General features: G+C 49.1%; 2 protein-coding genes across 10 annotated transcripts in view; one reads left to right on the forward strand and one right to left on the reverse strand.

The window, feature by feature from the left end:
• The first annotated feature begins 33 nt into the window (after positions 1-33).
• Positions 34-10,506, forward strand: ppp1r1c (protein phosphatase 1, regulatory (inhibitor) subunit 1C). Of its 4 annotated transcripts, none has more exons than XM_018728906.1 (6): positions 34-140; positions 1,177-1,237; positions 5,523-5,560; positions 6,258-6,324; positions 8,813-9,028; positions 10,127-10,506. In XM_018728906.1, the coding sequence occupies exons 1-6, from the start codon at positions 60-62 to the stop codon at positions 10,189-10,191; spliced, it is 528 nt and encodes a 175-aa protein (XP_018584422.1). In that variant the 5' UTR covers positions 34-59; the 3' UTR covers positions 10,192-10,506. The 4 variants fall into 4 exon arrangements, with proteins under 4 accessions (XP_018584422.1, XP_018584424.1, XP_018584420.1 ...); XM_018728908.1 differs by having other exon boundaries at positions 5,526-5,560; XM_018728904.1 differs by lacking the exon at positions 34-140 and adding an exon at positions 887-1,055.
• A 1,636-nt stretch (positions 10,507-12,142) lies between these two features.
• pde1a (phosphodiesterase 1A, calmodulin-dependent) overlaps positions 12,143-19,903 on the reverse strand; it is a 42,212-nt gene continuing 34,451 nt past the window's right edge. For 5 of the 6 annotated variants that reach the window (XM_018728955.2, XM_018728954.2, XM_018728956.2 and 2 more), the window contains 11 exons: positions 19,170-19,236; positions 18,859-18,975; positions 18,354-18,494; positions 17,772-17,872; positions 16,718-16,843; positions 16,483-16,584; positions 16,122-16,242; positions 14,155-14,236; positions 13,773-13,893; positions 13,322-13,509; positions 12,143-13,181 (listed from right to left, as the gene is read on the reverse strand). In XM_018728955.2, coding sequence (XP_018584471.1) covers positions 12,841-13,181; positions 13,322-13,509; positions 13,773-13,893; positions 14,155-14,236; positions 16,122-16,242; positions 16,483-16,584; positions 16,718-16,843; positions 17,772-17,872; positions 18,354-18,494; positions 18,859-18,975; positions 19,170-19,236 — 1,507 coding nt within the window. In that variant the 3' untranslated portion in view covers positions 12,143-12,840. The remainder of the gene's footprint in view (positions 13,182-13,321; positions 13,510-13,772; positions 13,894-14,154; positions 14,237-16,121; positions 16,243-16,482; positions 16,585-16,717; positions 16,844-17,771; positions 17,873-18,353; positions 18,495-18,858; positions 18,976-19,169; positions 19,237-19,903) is intronic. The other variant, XM_018728953.2, reaches the window with a different exon arrangement.

Raw genomic sequence — 19,903 nt, forward strand, 5'->3', positions numbered from 1 at the left:
CCTCCCTCCCGCTACATTTCTCTCTATATCTCTTTTCTTTCTGTCTTCCTGGTCGGATCATGGAGCCCAACAGTCCCAAGAAGATCCAGTTCGCCGTCCCTCCCTTTCAGAACCAGCTGGACCCGCAGGCGGCCGAACACGTGAGTAGAAGGCTGCAATCACTCTTAATGATTGCATATGCAAATGAGGGCCTAACGAAGGCCCGCACTTTCGATAGGATGACGAAGTGTGACGCTTCCCTACGAATTTGTCAGTGTTTTTTCGTATCTTCTTGTCGCTGGAATTTGTATTCTGACCGAGATGGTTTTGGGGGAAAACGTTCCGTGGGATTTCGCAATGAAATATTTACAGCTTTTCATTTATAATCAACGCAGCGCTTCAGTAAATATGATCGGCAATCGTTTTGTGTGTCGCATCCTTGGCCACACGTCGATGCCGTTTGTTTGTTTTCCGTCCTCGCACTCCCGTGATGTTTACATCGACCGTCAACACGGATCATCTACACGTCATCGCAGCAGAACGCAGGAACGCTCCACAAGGTGTTTCACGCTCCCTCCTGCGATTAACGGTATTACGGTGCGGTTGACGAAGCGGTAAAGCTGCGCGGATGAGCCACGTCTTTGGTCCTTTTTGTCCGAGAGGAGCCGTCGATGTCGAAATAGTTGACTTTCTTGGCACAGCGCGACTTAGACCGAGCTAACCCCACGAGACGAACAAGCACTCACCGTTGAGTCATGTTGACTTTGAGGGTCTGGATTGCAGGACGCTCTTTAGTTCCTTCCCTAGCTGTCATCTCTCAGCGCTTTTCCACACGTAGATTTCGCTCCCTCTCGGGAGGCTGCTCGGCGCGTGCCTCTCCTCGTGCACTTTGCTGATTTCTGCAAGCTTCCCTAAATGAGGTAATGGATCCGTGTCGGGAGGCGAGTCGCCGAATCTCGTGTGTTAAGTGGCCATCGATCTGGGCGCGAGTTGAAACATTGAGCGTCACCCATCCCGGTCATCTCCGGGTGGGTAGCCGGGATGTTTCGCTGAGGAGTGCGCTGGTACATAACAAGGTAAAACCCCACGGAAAACACCACGCCCAGTAGCGCTGTGCACTTCTACACAGGCAGCCCATTAGCAGATGCCTCGTCTGTGGTTTTGAGCATTTTAACTCCACCGTGGTCTTCTCCGCAGATCCGCAGGAGACGACCCACGCCAGCCACGCTGGTCATCTACAGCGACCCATCTGCTGCAGGTAGGTCCTGGGAGGAGCCACTTTCTTTACCGTGGAAATACTTGCCACGATGCCCCGGAAGATGCCCGCATCGGTGCCCTCATGTGCGCCGAGGGGCACCCGCAAACCTTTCTGTGCCCGCACCCTCCCCCGTCATGTCGACGTCGGTTGCGCGATACTTCCGCAAGTAATTTTCAAACAGGATTTTAAGCAGACATTTCCGCTCCCCTTTACGAGTATTCGTGAATGGGTCAGTGCCTTGGTGCCGCGTACGATTTCAAAGGGCGCGGTGCGGTGCTGCCCGCGTCCAACAGAATGCCAGCGCCAGCAGGGCCCCATCTGCACACGGTGCCAATCTCGAGGACTTCCCGTGTAAATATCGTTATCGTATCAGGTCTTCAGGCTTCTGTTTGTTGCCAGGGAGTTGAAATCTAATCAAACATTTGGAAAATGTGAGAAGAAACATTTGGATGGAAAAAAAAAAAACTTAATTAGTAACACTGTTTCCTTCCTTGCTCTCATTTCAATGTTATTTTACTCCATGCAGCTTAACAGAGGGTCGAGCTCTCGCAAAGTCCAAAAAGTCCGAAGGGTCGAAACGGCAGGGCGGACGCGAGCGCCTTGCCAACGGTCTTCGAAGCTGCTTATGAGCTTAAACCTTGGAGGGCGTTGGGCTCCGTTGCGGTAAAGATGGAGTGTAAGGAGTCGTGGATGCGGTTCAGAGGTCTGCGCTGGTGTGCCCGCATCCCGTTTCTCAGTTCCCTGCCCCTAAGACGGGCCGTAGCGGAACTGTCTGCGCACCAACAGAGCCCAGTGAAATGGGGGGGGGGCACACACGCACACACACACACAAGGCCAGCAGGAAGCTGCAAAAACACACCGCAGCGAACCGCCTGCCACTCAACGCACGCTCAGAAATGTCCCGCTGTGTGTGACGCGCTGCCGTTATAGTCGATCTGATAATGCCCCAGGCTTTTAGGTGAGATCACTCCTTTCGTCGGGCGGGGGGCACCTCCTTGGGGACGGGGGGTTACGGAAGGACACTTATTAGGAGCACTCTGTCCTCTGGCTCGGATGTGGGGGGTGGAGGACTTCATAACCCATAGTGATCAAAACGCTGGTCAGCGACAGGCTGGTGCAGCGGTGCCAACTCAAACAATCCGATCGTGATGAACGCAAATTATTGGGGGTTCACGTCGCATGGGAGACACAGCGCAGGCACCGCGCTCTTTGTACACCCTGACAGCACAGCGGCGCAGCAGGTATCACCCGTGTCTCACAGCTCACGGGCTATGTATCCGGATACATGTTTAATCCCAACTCTGTGTGTCCGTGGGGAGTTTCTGTGTTCTTCCCGTGTTTGCGTGCGTTTCCTCCAAGTGCTCTGGTTTCCTGCAACAGCCCAAAGACGTGTTTCAGGTGAACCGGTGACTCCGATTTGCCTTTTGCGTGCTGCTGTGTGTGAACCGCCCTCTGATAGGCTAGTGCTTCTGCATAATGTGCTCTGCCTTTTACCCTACGCTTCTGAGATGGGATCCGAACCCCCCCCCCCCCCAATGCTGCATATGACAAGCGGTTATCGATAATGCGAGCGTCAACATCCATGCACATTTTAAGTAAGCACGAAGAGAGGAAAACTGGTTTCACCCTTTTTCTCCCCCCTTTTACTGTGTTTACCGTGTTTTATCGACATTCATTTTCGCATAAATCCTTTCAGAGACAACAGCGGCCAACCATGTTTTGTCAGTTTTGCTAATGGGAAGTTAATTAGATTTTTTTCTCTGATCCCCGAGGGCCACAGTTTCTTTCCTCAGCCAGAGCACCTAATTGCTTTATCGAAATAATTATTTAGACAGCAAGCAACCTCGCCTGGTGCTTCATATGTAAATCAGGCACGGATTCAAAAATATTTTAAAACGTCCAAGACGCCCGCAGCCGAGGACTCCTTATTTTAAAGCATGAACACATCGATGACATGCACTCGCATCAACGGAGTATGACGGCGGAAAGGGTTCGAAACTCAGGGTGGGGTGTTGGTGGTCAATCGCAGATTATTAGGTTATTTTCAGCTGACTTTCTTTCGGCTAATGGACGATGCGTGCCGCGTTCCCGCCCGAGCCGGATGTCTGAAGGGCGCATCTCGGCTTGTTGCCGCTCTCTGCCGTCTGCGCCGCCTGCGCGACCTCTCCCGTGCGTCCGCCGGCAAGGTCAGCCTCCGCGCCCACTCGCACACCCACATCTGCGGAGCCCGCTGTTCCTCCCACGCCATTGCCGGGTATCGGCGCCCATCTGCTCGCAGCACAGACGGATCCGGCATCACGCTTGGCGTAACGGAGGAGGCGAGAGGTATTTAGGGACATAGATGGATGGGATGCGTAGGGATGCGTGTCCCGCGGCGCGTCGTATGACCTCCAATTCCCACGCATCTGGGAGTCCTTCGGGACTGACGGGCCTCGGTCGGCGGACTCGCGATGCGCAGCCGACCGATGCTCTGTGTCATTCCCCCCGTCGTGTGCCGAAGGAGGCCTCCATTCCCACCGATGGACGCTAAGTGTTTGGCTCGGCTGGGTTTTATCACAAATGGCGGTGCCGTTATGAGCCCTGAGAGGCGCCAGCTCGGCAGCGGGTTCTGTCGCTCTGGCCTCTGGTGTTTGAGGAAAAGCTCCAGGTTCGCTATAAGGGCTGATTACATTTTCCTCTGCTGGATGCACATAACTGGCAATATTGATCACCAGTCTGTAATAATTTTCCATGCGAGTCTAATATCTGCCAATGAGTTTTATTCCTCTGCCACAAAGCTACTCAGTTCTTCCGAAAGACTCTTCTTCCCTCAAGGCAATTCTTTAAAGCGCATTCATACCTAATTTCATGTTTGTTTCAGGAAAAAAAAAAAATCATCCATCTAATTAAAAAAATACAACCTACTAATCCAATGAGGACAAGGAAACATTTGTGAGCTTACATTAAATTGAGAAATTGCTCTTTGAGGACTGCTCCTGCTAGAGAGCTCCCGCTTCTGGTGGGCCGTGCTGCAATCTGCAACGCTTGGCTGGGCTTTGGGGGTTTGCCTCTGCTTTCGCACGAGCTCTATACGGAAAGATCTTGACAACCTTTCGAAAAGGGCTCCGCATCACTGCCCGGCTTTCAATCTGCAGAGGCAGCGCAGGCATTTCGTGTGCTCTTTTCTGCAAAGTGTTTCCAGTAATCACGAGCTTCTGCGTGAAACATCTCTGCAAACGCGGCTGTGCGCAACGGGATGCGTTTGCAGTCGCCGAGCAGCACTTCGAGCCATTTCCAGAGCCGTGTTTCTTTCGAATGTCCCTCCACGTCAGTTCAGCTTTTTCTAACGGGCAGTTCATTAACTACATTAACAGTGCAATAATGTTTGACGATGATACCATTGGCATTTCTACCAGTTTTTTAAAGTCTTTGGCAGCGAGAGGTTTCTGTATGAATGGTAAATAGTAAATAAGTCTGCAAACCATTTGAGAATAAGACATTAAAGGCTCGAAATATAATTCTGTGTCCTTCAGACTGAGAAACCGAAGCTCTTAAGAGAGTGTCCCGCTCAGTTTAAAGAGTGGGAGCATGAACACGGCATCCCAGCGCAAGCGGACGTGACAAACGTGTGTATTTCGCTCCTCAGCAATACCGGTGAGATCTTTTCACGTCCACGGAATCGTCAACGTTCCCTCTCCGGCCCACCTGCGCCGAGTTTCTCATCCATACGTGTGTAGGAGGGCAGCGCCCGTTGCCCATGTGTTCATGTAACATACAATGCAGTCATCTGTCCAAGAAATTGCCCAAATCCCGGTTGTCTTCTTGTGAGGAGAGGCGGGTTTAGCTAAAGACGGCGGACCTGGAAATGGGGACGTTGATCTAACGGGGTCTACTCAGCAAATACTTTTTTATTGTACTCTGCTTCATGGATTGTAACATGTTGCCAGGGAAGCAATTAATTGAGGGGTAAGATTGTCAATGGCAGTTGAGGATGTGTCAGTCTAGAAGAATGATGAATCGCAGCGGTGCAGCGAGGCCCCATCTCGCGCTCGGCTGCGAGTCGCCCTCTGTTCATCTTCGTTGTCCAAACCCGTGACCAGACAGCGATGCGTGGACTGAGACCGCTATTGTCGATGACTAACCGCGCAAACAGGTACCTGCATGCGGCGTGTGTCGTCGTACGGCGATCGGTCTTGAGTTAACTGCGGAGTTACATCGTGTGTAGGCAGGTGTCCTTGGCTTTGTAAAGACAATAACCCAAGTGAGCGCGCCCAAAGACAGCTGCCTGATTCCCTCTTTCTTCTAGAAGCAGATGACAAGAGGACAGCTAACAATCCAGGAGAGGTATGTCACTCACCTTCTCAGATTTTGCTAGCGTCCCCTTTGTAGGCTAGAGCAGCGGATAGCATAGTCGTTAGAACTCTTGTGCTCAGAGGCAAAGGTCATAGGGTCAAGACCCACCAGCTGCTTGGATTTATTTATTTGTCTGACACTTTTCTCCAAAGCAACTTAAAGTGTTAAGCTTCTTAATTATTTACCCATTTATACAACTGGGTAATTTTACTGGAACGATTTAAAGTACCTTGCTCGAGGGTACTTCAGCTGGAGGTGAGGCTTGAACCTGCGACCTTTGAATCTAAAGGCAACAGCTCTAACCCTACCAGCTGTCCGATAGCCTTCCTCACATTACTCCCATGTAGAAGCTGGTGAATAAGCGCGAGTTCCTTTGGAGAAAAGTATCTCCTAAATGAGTAAATGTGAAGGAGCCCTAATACTTTTCGGGGACTGACTGACATATCGGTCCGAAATACTCTTGTTAATGTTTATGCTCCAGGCCGGGTAATGAAAGGCAAGCCCACAATTTTGCTTTCCAGACACCATTTAAGCACTACGCACAAGCTGTATCATTTCCCCGAGCTGCTTTGTGCAGAGGCCCGCCTGATGCAGTTATCATTGATTGCTTGAATGGGTTCTGCTCCTGAAATAGCACCGCTGAAACCGGATCGGCCCGAGCACTGTTGTTTTCCATTCCCTACGCCAGGCCCAGAGTGCAGAGCCCAGTCCCCCGCAGATGGACCAGAGCACGTACTCTCCACCCACCATGAGAGGTACTCTCCGCATCCTCATCTCCCATCAGCCGTTGCACGGAGGGTCTGAGAGCCAGTGTCAGCGATCTTGCTGCTGAAAAAGCCCTACGCTCTTGCAAAACACAGTATTTCACAGGATCGTGGTATTTCTAAATACTTGGTTCAGGAAGCGGTGTGTGCCGGCCTGTCTTTTTCCATACATTTGTCTTTCAAAGCCGCTGTTTGCGCTGCGCACCATTTGTTGGCCAGAATTTGCATGTTGCTTGTGTTGGATTGGTCACAAAATCCGCAGTATGTCCAAAAAGCAAAGCCGCTGGGAAAAGGCTTGGGTACGAGGGCACGAGCCTTTAGGAAAGGGTCAACCGCCAGCGGATCTGGGCTTCCTCTGGGAGTCCAGCTGTGAGAACCGAGGCTCTGCCGCTCTGATGTCCGCTAGTCTGTCCCTCACTAATGGACCTTAGTGGACCATAATCACACCCCTTAGGACAACTACAATCGGCTGAGTTTAGCCCAGGCTGTAGTGAAACAGAACGATTCATTGTTAATGCAGAGGATGTGCCGGACACCACTGTCCACAAAAGAGTCTGATGATTGTCCAGTCGCATAGCCTTCATGGAATCTTTAAGAAATGGGCTGCGAGACCAATGTGAGAAAAATGCTTTTCTACGCAATGCAATTTAGAGCATTCTGGGTCCGGACAGCGATGCGAAGGTACGGCAGATTGAGTGCGAGTGGAAAATGAATGAGGGCGACATGCAGTAGCTGATGATGGCATTTTTCTTCCTCGAGGTGTAATAGTTCCATTAGGATAAAGAGAGGCTTGGGCTTCGGGGACTGCATGATTGCTGCTTGCAGCTTGGGCTGCGTGCAGCGCGCCGCTGAGGTGCCTTCAATTACGCAATAAAGTGCAATTTGTTCTTCTAGCCTCTTTTGATGCTGGTTTTCCTGCAGCATGATTGAACCACGCTGTGTATTTCATCTGCTGCGCCACATACAGGCGGGCGTAAGGACACAAATCCACTTTCGCATACGATTAACATCTTCTCGCATAGCTCTGCCATGCTCCTCAAGCACGATCGGAGGTCAGTGTTGTTTCGGGATGTATTTCTGCCCAACCGGAAGAAGCAACGGTGACCGAACATCTGTAACTGGTTAAATTATGCAGCACTTTGCAGAAAGGAAGTGGGGTTTCTGCTCACCTGGTGCATCGCTTACCCAGCACGAGTGAAAGCGTCTGCCGAAGGACCGTTGCCACACTGTAGGAGTGTGTCGGCAGACATGTGGGAATGCGTTACGAAAGCCTCACTGTTGAATCACGGAACTCGTGCAGCTGCTCTTAGCTGGAGGGGGGAGAAGTGCCATTCCTACATGTACCCATATTACCGCACGTGTCGTGATCCTGGAGAACGGCCAGGGATTTTTCATAACCCCCAGTCCTGTTCATCACGCGAAACAAACAGAAGACCCCTGTGCTACATCTGGCAAGGAGCAGTAATGGAATATCTGCCCAATCTGCACCAAAGTAGATGAGAAGATAACATCACACTTAGACACAAAAGGACTTTGGTGTAGAGGCAAATGTTAAAGCACCAGTCCTGAGCATTTTTGTCATGAAATATCTTCTAATAGAGCAAATTGCCCATAGTGTGTAAATGAGTGAGTGTGTATATGTGTGGCTACCATGAGATGGACTGGCTTCATGTCCAGGGTACACCCTGTAGCCTTATGCCCAGTGCTTCTGAACCATTGTTACCCTGGTCAGGACAAGTGCTTAATGAAACTGGGTGGATGGATGGATGGATGGATGGATGGACGGACGATCCAACAGCATTTGGGTTTTGCAGACTACAAGTACTTCACAAAGAACATCCTTTACATGATGTGTTTTATACAGCGTGTGGAATACTCAGAATACAATGAGCTGATAGTAAGGGCATCGGCTGTTTACTTTCTTACATCGGATGTTTACCTGGGAATCTGGAGAGCAGATTAGTGGTGCCACGAACAAAGAGACCAGCACAAGTATGTGAATGCCAAGAGAAAAAGTGAATTATGAAGGGTGACTTAATGGCCAGGATCTTCACCGTTTCCAATCGGTGCATCTTGTCTCGGCCTTTCGGTCCCCTCAATGTTTTCCCTCGGCAGCGGATTGTCACCGTCACGTGTTACCGCACGGCTCGACCTTTTGTGTTCCCATTCTTTTACGTGTTCTTGGGGTGCGCTTGCTTCCCCGTGGAAGGCCTTTTGTTTCGCAGACAATTTGAAAGCACAGTTATTTCCCCCGAGCGCTCACGGAGAAAGGATGGTTATCCGTCGCTGAAGATGAAGTCAAAAAGAATGAGTTAAGAAGCTGCGTTCTCAAGGCTTTGGACTCGAGCGGTCGGAACGCGTGACAGGAGGATCCCGGGGAGCATACGGTGAAAAGTGTTGTGACGCACAAATTGTCTGGTGTAACGCGAACTGTGCTCCGGCCCGGTGTCACGGCTGCCCCTCTCTGTCCTCTGCGCAGAGCTGCAGCTGGTCATGGAGCAGCACCTTCAGAAGCAGGAGCAGCTGGAGGCGGGGCCAGGCAATGGCTCGGACCCCTTCGGTCCCACCGTGGAGCAACACTGCCCCAGCGCTGCCCAATGGGCCAATCGCAATGGGCCTGAGCCCAATGGCAACGAGGCCTATGTCAGTTCATTATGCACTCCCGAGGACAGCAGCAACAGCACCATTACTAAGGGTAAGTCCTGAGGCCCCATCATAGTTTCCGCCAGCAAGTATATTTCAAACATTAAAATATTTTAATATATAATATAATAATGTACTGCAAAATAATCTGTTAAATTGTTGTCTAAATACAACCGCATCCTCTCCATGTTTTCAAAGAAATCAGGATTTATCTAATTATGCAGCAGTCATTTAATTATGATCATTATTATAATGTGGCTGGTGACCATTTTTATCAGTTTGCTCTACATTTATTCACTTAGCAGAGGCTATTCTCCAAAGCAGCTCCCAGTGAACACTATGTAGTGTTATGAGCCCACACACCTTATTCACCAGGGTGATTTACACTGCTAGATACACTACTTACACTGGGTCATTGATCCATACATCAGTGGAACACACACACCCTCTCTGTCACTCACACACTATGGGGAACCTGAACAGCATGTCTTTGGACTGCAGGAGGAAACCCACGCAGACATGGGAAGAACATGCAAACTCCACACAGACTGAGCAGGGATTGAACCCACGTTCTCCCGCACCCTTCAGACACCGTGAGACACCAGCACTACTCGCTGTGCCACTGTGCTGCTCAAGTCCCTCAGTTTTGATATTCACAATAAAAAATTTTGATACAAAGATCAGAGTAAGCAGAAGGAATTCCATCTGATAGTTTAGTAGCACATATCAGATATAGCACCAGTACAAAGAGCTGATGGGGCGCTGGGATAACAAGCCTGCGTGTATGACAGACGAACCTTGTTTCCATGGCAGTGACACATCAGGCGGGCTCTCCTGTCTGCCCTTTTCTTGCATCTTTCTCAGGCTTCCGCCCGCATGTGTAGGTTGCCTTATTCACTCATTAGAACATCAATACTATCTAGCTGAGGGTCACCATCTGGACGCCTGCTGTCTGGAGTCCTGCTGGTGACGTGCGCAGGACTAAATGTTTGCATCCCGACCTCTGACCCTTTGGAAATCGATGATCTGCGTGTCATTTACGCCCTTCGTTCGGCTAACCCGCGATCCCTCTCCTCTCCCTCCTCCTGTTGCTGTTTTGATGTGACGTTTTAATTGTTGTTGTGACATGTTTGGATTTATGTCTGTAAAGGGGAGGTGATGACATCAGAGGGCCAGCAGGAGAACCTGTCCAGTCCATCATCTATCTCGCGGTAACCAGGCTTCAGAGGAGCTGCTTCCCTGCAGCCTACAGCCGTCCGTCTTTCCCAAGATGCATCTCACTCTGCAGACCGTCCTGACCGTTTCCACCCAGACCCGTAGCCTGCTGTTCAGCAATAGTTTTCTTCTTATATAAGTAATTATTTGTTATGTAAAATTACATTTTTTTATCAAAGTTTCGTTTTGATGGAAACCCTGCGATGACTGATTTTCTTGGACTTTCACCATAGTTACCTTTTTAAAAATGAAACTTGTAGTGTTTCCTGCTTTTTGACAGAGTTTGGCCTTAGTGATGCAATTAATCTGCCTATGGAATGTGACAAATTGAATAAATAGGTTCTTTAAAAAAAAAAGAGCCCTTTTTCTTTGCATGTCATGTTACAGTGAATTTAGCAGAATATATCAGTTTCTTCTTTTCTGTATTGTGCACATTTTTACACACACACAGAAACCGCTTGTCCTAAGCAGGGTCGCAGCAGGCCGGAGCCTAACTCAGCAAAAGAGGACGTAAGGCTGGAGGGGGAGGGGACACACCCAGGATGGGATGCCAGTCCATCACAAGGCACCCCAAGCAGGACTCAAACCCCCAACCCACCAGAGAGCAGGACCTGGCCAAACCCACTGCACTACCACATCCTTCCCATTTTCGCATTGAGCTGTTTTACCAACATGGGTCATTTTACTGGAGAAACTGGATCGGTCTGTTGCTCAAAGGTACTATATTTGAAGGTGGGATTTGAACTGATGGGGGAAGCAATATTCATTCTGGGAGTAATAATAATAATAATAATAATAATCATCATCAGTTTATTTAAGTATATACTTGACACCTATCTGAGGACAGCTTACTCTTACTTATTAGTTTCTGCACTTGGTTACATTTATTTACCCATTTAAATGGATGGATGGTCCTGCTGTATTCTTCAGGGTAAATATCTCCATCAAGGGTCCTACAGCAGACGGAGGATTCAAACATCTGCCGTTCATTTGCAAGGCAGCAGCACAGCAATAAAACATCAGTAGAGCTTTAATTATACTAATGCTATAGCTTGATGCATTTCTGCTGTTTAGACATTCAGGCTTAGAGCAAATCGATGGTTCTTACAAACGACCACTTGAATTCCTGCTCGCTTTCAGCGTAACATCATGTGTGCTTAAGATTTCATTCAGCAATAGCACACACACAATCGGGTTTAAAAATCTCAGCCTGGGTTGAAATGCATTAAAAATGATTTATTACCTTTCATATCTATGTATTTTTATTTCAGGAGTCCATTTAATTAAAGTGACATCCCCACAATGTATTTTAGACTGGCTAGAGGGACTTCAGAAACTCTTTGGGTTCTGCTTGAGCGTCTCCAACAAATTGGCTCTGCAAACAGCGTTTTATCTCATCTTATAATATCCATGGCAACTTGTCAGGGGCTCCCTGGTTTCAGCTTGATAACTACCTGTAATGAAAGGCTTCTTCTAAGGCTTGGTGCATTGCTATTTGCTCATACATCATTCTGGACACACATTAATGGGCCTAATGAGCACAGCGTTGATGTATTTCATGTTCGGGACATAAAATGTTTTGAGTAACATGAAGCTTTCGCATCCATCGGTCAAGTGCTGTACTACCCGTAATGGTGCAGTGGCGCAGTGGGTTTGGTTTGGCCTGTCTCTTCTCTCTGGTGGGTCTGGGGTTCAAGTCCTGCTTGGGGTGCCTTGCAATGGACTGGCATCCTGCCCTGGGGGTGCCCCCCAAGCCTTGCACCCTGTGTTGCTGAGTTAAGCTCTGGCTCGTTGCATCCCTGCTTGGGATAAGTGGTTTCAGTCTGTGTGTATGCATGCACACACTCTATATTTGAATTTCCTTTTAATATGAGTTGCGCTTAGAATAACTGAGATCTGTGTGGGACTGAACAGGATGGAGGAAAAAAAAACAGGATATTGTGTTGCAAAGGGAAACAGTAACCCATCTTTAATAAATAACAATACATTAGACTTAAAATAAAACAAATGTACAAAAACAGAAAAATAATATCTGGGAAGCAAATTTGTGGCATTGGACGTCACGGGCTCTCTGCATCGTCACGGTCGGCCGCTCGTTTCTCTCCTGCAATGACATAACATGTGTTACCAAGGCAGGAAGGGGTTAATGGTATCGCGCTGAAGTCAGATCATGGTTCGTAAGCAAAGGTGTGACTGAAAAAGAACAACGTCAGCGAAGCGAGGCCACTCAATTGTTACCACGGCAAGAAGGTCAAGGCATCGCTGATTAGTAAACACAGTATACAATAGAGTCACATGTCTGATCCATGGCATTTGGCTCGGTACTGGGGGTGATTATAGCAACAGTAAGACTGTCCCATAACTTTCAATTCAGTTTAATTCCCAACAATTAATGCAAAAAAGATATTTTTTTACAACCGATGTTGTTGAGTGGTCACCAAGGTACAGCCTAGAGCTGGAAGGATATCAGGGCACACAAGGCACCCCCCGATGATGCAGTAACCAGTGTAAACGCAAGCACACAAATTGGACACAGTTGTGCAAGTACCAAGAAGGAGAACATCACCTACAAGGGTTCAGAATCAGAATGGATTCTTCCAGAACACGTTGCGCACACGACTGTGTGCCTCGGTGAAAATAACCATGATTTTATGAATGACCACAGGGCTTCAGCACTACTGTCATTGCATGCAGGCTGCTGTTGGTGGGGGTATCGGTACCGTTCCATGGCGGATGCCCAGAGTCGAGGGTCTGCGCGGGTGAGCCAGGACACTCCTCCAAAGGGGACGTTGGCTCCAGGCTCAGTGAATTCTGTGAGGAGTTCGGGGAGTTTACATTATTCAGTTCGTTTGGGTTCGATTCCGTCTCGCTGGCCGTCTGCTGCTGTGTCCGTGTCAACGCCATGTCCATCAGAGCCGTGTCCTTGGCCTTGTTTTCTTCCGCTGGAGCTTCTCTGCCAGAAGACATCTCCTTTTCTTTATTTGCCAGCTCTGTCGAGTGGACAAAACAAGACCAACACCAGCATTATCCCCGTTCTGACCCACACAATGTTTAAACTGGGCTAAATTTGGGGAGATGAGCTCCGGGAGGAAGACGACTTGAGGAACTTAAAGGGCTTTCTTTGGGGCACCTTGCACTGCCAGCTCCTTCCAGCGCTCCTTGTTTTGCTGGATGACATCAGACAGGGTGTGGCGTACGTGCTTCAGGTTGATGGCGGCCAGGGAGTAGTCTATGGAGGTGCCCTGGTCAGCGGTGGAGCCGCGGTCACTGTGTCTCTGCACCGACTCCACCACTGTCCCCAAGCCTCCGCCAGTCAAGCTGGAGCACAGGGTAGGGGAAATGAGCCGGCACAGTCGCTTCAGAGAGACAACCAGCTGTGGACGCCACTGGCCGCAGCACATCTTTTTTCATCTTAATGTATGTCATTATGTTTTGACGTTTTGACATTTGAGGCACCGCTCCGTGAATGCAAGCGATGGCTAACCAACCCTTTTGTGATCCTGACTTACAGTTAGGACGCTCCATGCACCAAAGAGTTTTTCAGTTTCCTATGAATTCTGGCAGGCCCTAAGGGAGCATACCTGGACCTCCGCACTCCAGAGTCCCCCGATTTTATGGCTTCCTCTATAAGAGGAGAAATGATTTTCTCTGTCGAGTCAATCAGCACAGAGAAGGTTGGCTCAACTATAAAGTCAATGAACCCTGAAAAAGAAAGATAATAGCATTCACAACCAATAACATTTAATAGATGTCTGAAAATTGCAGATAATTTCATTATTTACTGGAAAAAAGGGAAATGCGTGTTTTGCCAGAGGGCACGGAGGGAACTAATAGGGCAAAATAATTATTGCTGCTATTGAACAGCCACAAGGTGGCAACAAAGTGTTTTATGTTCCCCATGGAAGATTTATCTCCTTAATAGCTACCATGGAAACGGAGACCACTGTAAACAGCGAGCCTCACCTATTTGTGACTGGGCGATCATGGTGGCCTTGCGGTCGCACAGAGGAGAGAAGGGCAGCCCTAGCTCTGCCTCCTTGTCACCCTGTGAGCACACAAACAGCGAAATCATCAAGTGGTGAACTGCTGATTCCACACAACAACCTGGAAGCACCTGTAGGGCAGGAGTGGGCCAGCAGGGGGCAGAGTGCTTAACAACAAGGACTTCCATTCAGACAGCTGAAGTCCAGTCAAGAAATGTACCACACCTGACTTGCTCCTGTACAGTACCCTGCTGTATAACTGGGTACAACTGTAAGCTGATTTAGATAAAATGTGAGCTAAGCTGTGAGCTAATTATTAATCTACTTATTGTAATTGCTTAATAGGCACTGATCAGTCAAACAGTTGCTATGCAGGTGGTGGTGAGCCGGATCAGGAAGCTGGAAGGACCGCAACACAGACCTGGGCGGACAAAGTCAGTAGTAAGAGTGTCTTGCGAACGATGGGTGGAGGTCCCAGTTTATGATGAGTTCTGCTCCCATCTTTGGAAGTATTCCTCCTGCATGCTGAGGATTGCCGGGCAAATGTGGAGTCAAAATGGACCCTGTTCAGGACTGCTCTTATGAAGACTGCAGCAAGGAGCTGTGGTTCATCAAAGGTGCTTGTCATGGCAGCAGATTGAGAACCACTAGTAAAAGAAGATGTCAGGCAAAAGAAAAAGGCCTATCTGGCATTACTAGTATGGCAAATTTGGGGTTTGGTACAGGGGTACGTCAGGTAAAGAGGACTGCAGTGACACCAGTTGAAGAGGAACAATGTGAATGGGGGAAAAGTTCATTTAGGCATTTTAAAATGACTTTTGGACATCCTCAGAGGGGCTCCCGTAAACTCTCCGATGACGCAAGGGGGAAAGTAGACTGTCACCCAAGCTCTTCTCAGCAAACGGTGGGGGTGTGCTGACCTCAGCTGGGTGTACCGTTAAGAGATGGAAGGAAATCCTGACTCCAGTAGACAACGTCCAAGCTTTGGGTGGATCTGGGTCCCTCTCTCAGTCTGAGGTTACTGTGACCATAAGGCAGCTCCACAGTGGTAGAGCAGCAGGGGTAGATGAGATGGGACTAGAAATGCATAAAGCATTGGGTGATGTTTGATTTTCTTGGCTAACTTGCTCTTTAATGTTGAGTGGAGGGCCAAAGGCGTGTCTTATCTCCTCTTCTATTTGTGGAAATGAAGGTGCGGTTCGGTGTTGGGGACACTAGGGTTCATCAATGCTTTTTGCACATAACGTGGTTCTGTTGGCCTCATGGGACCATGATCTTCTGCATATAGTTGAACTTCCACAGCAGTTCCTAGCTGAGTTTAATCTAGAAGGGATCCAGGTCAAGAGAATACAGATGAGGTTGCTTGGGTTTCTAGCTCTAATGACTCATTGATGACTTGTTTGGGGGGTGAACCAAGCACACCCCACATGGAGCAGGCCCCAGAGTAGATCAAGGGTATGTGGAGAAATTGCATCTCATGGCTGGCCTGGGAATGGCTGGTAATGCCCTTGGAGAAGTTGAAGACTGCTACTCCAGAAAGAGAATTATGGCCTGACCCTGTTTAGCCTCTTGCTACCATGACCCTCATCAAGATAAGCATGTTGGGAAATGGTTGGATGAATTGATGGAAATTGCTCAACAGGTATTTACTGAAAGCAGCTTACACAGTTTTTTAATTTCACGCTTGACTTTTCTACTGGAGCAGTTCAGGTACGCTGCTTATGACAATTACTGTACAGTGGGGACACCCTTAGGACCAGCAGTCTTCTTGGTACAAGTCCAAGAGTTGAACAGCTTCCTGCCCCTCACCGTTGCGTTTTCTTAGGAATGACACGTGAAAACGTCTTTGCAGCGAGGGCAGGAAAGTGGAGTGTGAGAGTTAGTAGTGAAGACCACATTCGTATCCAAAGGTGTTGAAGGATGAGAAGGCCAGATGCAAGAATGTACCTGTCTGAAGAACTCCTCCATCAGGGCTTGGGTCCAGCGGAAGTGCAGATCCCAGGATTTGGCAGGGTGGCTGATGTCGGCTGCATGCAGCATCAGAGATAAGGCTTTAGCCTTGTCTATTCTGTCAACCACAGACAACATCACATGAGCCAGCACTCGCGCACACAAACACCGGCAAAGTGTCGACGAACGCACGGGCACACGCACTCTCGCGCCTGCACAGACGCGCACACGCGCACGCACACACAGACATGGCCACGCAAAGACAGAGAGGGGAGAGGGGAAAGCAGCCGTCGAACCTGAAGCCCTCTGGTTGCTGGTGTAACTGGGATGTGGGGATGGGGGCAGGATGTCCACTCACCCCTCAGGCTGCTGCAGGGCGTTCCTCATGGTCTTGATCTGCTGGAAGTGGCAAGACATGTCCGTGCTCATGACCATCTCAATGACAAGCGTGCGCAGCTCCCTGGGGGCACATGGGCCGAGAGGGTGGGGAGGGGTGGGGTCAGACCCAGGAAAGTGACCGCAGCAAGCGCTGCTGTTGTTTCTAAAGGCTGACCGCCGCTCTCGTTTGCTTTGGCTCCGGAGGAGCAGCCTACCGCCAGTCGTCTTTCGACAGGTTCACCAAGATGTTCATCTCATCCTCTTGCATGAGTCTGTAGGCTGCGCTGACGTGGTGGTTTTCCAGGACAGATCGATCGTTGTAGAGAATGGCCACCTCGGACCTGCGAAAAATCAGTAAGCCGGGCTCATCTGCACGGTGTCACCGGTTCAGCGCTCTTTACAGACAAAAAAACAATAAGTACCAGTAGTACGAGCCACATTGATTTTTTCTGCCGCGCTTTTCTACCTCGTGTCTGTTACACAGAGATCTCCTGCTACAAAATCTTAGATGAAGCGGGCAGTCGTTTTTAAAACCGTCGCTTGCAGCGGCGTGACTCAAAAAACGGGGCCTATGCAAATTGCTCGTGAAACAAAAGCTTTTTCGTGAGGTCAAAAAAAAAGCATACGGGAGAAAAGAAAACAAAGATGCGGAGACAAAGGGACTCCGCTTTGCTTGTTCAAAGAAAGACAAAACTAGCTCACAATACCTTCATTTTCTGTCTCAAAGAACTCCCAGCTCTTACGCTAAACGTCTGTGGTGGTCACTTAATATCTGAGCGGCGCAGAGAAATAATAAGGGGTTTAATGTAGACATTTTCATTCCCCGTGGAAACAGCCAATTTGTATCGACTTTTCGGCAGGTGAAACGGTGTACCGTTCCGTATCCTTTTTAATACACACCAAAAATACTCCTCGCATCCAAAATGCAAGAACTCCATTACACGCTATTTCCCAGAAGCAGGTGCGCATTTGTTCGACAGATTCTCATCAGCTCTTTCTTGGCAGGAGATAAAAAAAAAAAAAATTAAAAACCTAAATTAGAGTAGCTGTGCCCCCTCCCCCACACAACCCCCCCCAGTCACATGACTATTAGGAAGCTACTGAAGTGGGACCTGAGAATGCAGAACGTGCAGATGATATTTCAGTGTGTCGGGCGGGAGCGTGCTGAGAAGGCCCGAAGGTCCGAATCCTGCCTAGGAACGTGTCGGACGCAACGCATATGAGGGCAAGCGACAGACCGTCGCGAGAGCACCATGAGATCGCGCTCACCTGGTCTGGATGTGGAAGTTGTTGGTCGTACCAGTGTGTTCAAAGTCATGGATAGCAGCTGCAAACACCATGGCTAGTATTTCCAGTTCGGTGAGCCAGTGCTGAAAAAAGGCCAGTTCATCTCCATAAACCACTTTACACTAATAACCATACATATTAATAGCCCTTCCACCCACTGGCTCCAGGATAGACTCCGGATGACTGTGACCCTGCTCAGGACGAACGATTATTGAAATTGGATGGATGGATTAATAACCCTGTCTGTTCGGTAAAGTTGCGCTACAGCTGTCAAAAACCTTGGTATCCACTGACAATTATTTATACAACCAGGCGTGTTATGGATGTGTGCAGAACAGTGGTACTGCACAAACTGACGCTACTTTGAGAATAGCGTGTTTGTATCTCCTCGCCTGATACTGAAAAGCACTTTTCTTTCCTTTCTTTTCTCAGTCGTATGTGACTTTGGAGAAAAGCACTGGCTAAATGAATAACTTTAAACGTAAACATAAACCCGGAAGAGACATTTCCAGCCATACAAAAGAGTGCACCTCCCTGGACGACTGGTCCCCCCAGCGGACTCACCATGACACCAGTGTGAAGCATTAGGTAGTGGGCAGTCTGAGTGACATCAGCGGCGTGCGTCAGGTTGTGGTATGGGTTCTTGTGCTTGCTGTAGCCCACCTCCAGTGCTTCCACGAAAGAGACCAGGGCAGAGATTGGTATCTGAGTGGAATGGAGAGGGACAGTTTAGTTTGTCCTGTGGGGTCTCCACTTAACGCTACGTCTCCCCGAAGCGCTGTACTGGAGAGCAGTGCACCAATGGCTATTCAGGCAGTGTCGGAGGGATTAACCCCAACATTCAATCACGGTAAAAGCAGGATGCACAGCACTACTGTCCAAATGGAGCGATCACTCCACGCGCCACACATTTTCGGTACATGTCAAAACAACAGTGAGCTACAGCCCTCTGTACCCGGCCTCAACGCTGCCATCGATCTGCTGGTGGTTCCTGGCAACAGCTAGGGTTCCTCGAAAGCGATCGCAGACATAAACAAGGGGAGAAGCTGACTCGGCACGGCGGACCCACCCTAAAGCGGGTGATCAGGTCATATCTCGTGAGGAGATCGTAGACCAGGAACTTCAAGGCATGATCACTGCTGGCTTCATGGAGGGCAAAAACATCGAAGGACCATTTGTCCACATCCTGCGGGGGCCGGGGGTGGGGTACAATTATTAACTGTTCAGTAAGAGATCAGGGCAAAATGCAGAAGTAAAAGCAATGATTAATACAAATCTGCTAAGGGCTCAACTTTAAATGTCTATCCTGCAGTTATTATTTGAAACCCATGAACTGAACTCTGATAGTGACAAAATTTAATTTCGCAATAACGTTAATACCTTCAGAGCAGCGATCACAGCCGGGGAGTATGTCAAGCCAGCCATGTTGGACGTCCTTCTGTACATCCTGGAGAGAGACCACTGGGAGTTTAGGTGTTATCTCTTCAAAGGTACATCAGTTCAGCTCGGCGCTGAGTGTCGGTAGAGCGTTTGTTAATATGAACACCTTGAGATTATTCTCCTCGGTAGAGTGTTTGTTAATGTATACAGCTCCTCTGCAGCCCGGTATTATTGAGGTTTTGACAGTGTGATAAAGCAAATGTATTCTTCATAGAACTGAAACTGGCAAAAGGAGCGGAACAGCAGCACGTATGAGCGAACGTGCAAGAGAGAGTAACCGCGTCTGAGAGAACATCAAGAGGAAAGAGGAGTGCCCGCATTAGTGTGCTTATTTGCGGAACCTGGTGCAGCTGGGGTCGGCAGGACCCGGTTCCTGGTGGAGGACTGGGAGTCAACACAAGCGCAAAGGTTAAGACCAGACGGCTCAGCCAAGCCCTGCCAAAGGGTGTGGGCCTTTCGCCAGGCCATCGCCTGCGCCCGGTCCAACAAACACGCAGATGGCACTCAGGTAAAAGCCTCACACAAAGACCGGCTCGGTGCGGCCGTCTGTCTTTACGTAAAACTGCGGAGAAGCTCCCTGAGCTGCTTTGAGGCCTAAACTCAAGCAGAGAAGACCGTATTTGGGGGTCTGGCAGCTACAGGCAAGCACCTTGTGGCATCCCGTGTTCAAAGCC

This window comes from Scleropages formosus, chromosome 21, assembly GCF_900964775.1.
Source record: "Scleropages formosus chromosome 21, fSclFor1.1, whole genome shotgun sequence".
Classification (NCBI taxonomy): Eukaryota; Metazoa; Chordata; class Actinopteri; order Osteoglossiformes; family Osteoglossidae; genus Scleropages; species Scleropages formosus.

What these genes read in the sequence shown, in the direction of transcription:
- ppp1r1c (XM_018728904.1), top strand. Translation starts at nt 903, where the DNA reads ATGGATCCGTGTCGGGAGGCGAGTCGCCGAATCTCGTGTGTTAAGTGG. An exon ending in GTGCGCTGGTACATAACAAG is followed by an intron (nt 1,056 to 1,176) that starts GTAAAACCCCAC and finishes TCTTCTCCGCAG; the next exon opens with ATCCGCAGGAGACGACCCAC. An exon ending in CAACAGCACCATTACTAAGG is followed by an intron (nt 9,029 to 10,126) that starts GTAAGTCCTGAG and finishes ATGTCTGTAAAG; the next exon opens with GGGAGGTGATGACATCAGAG.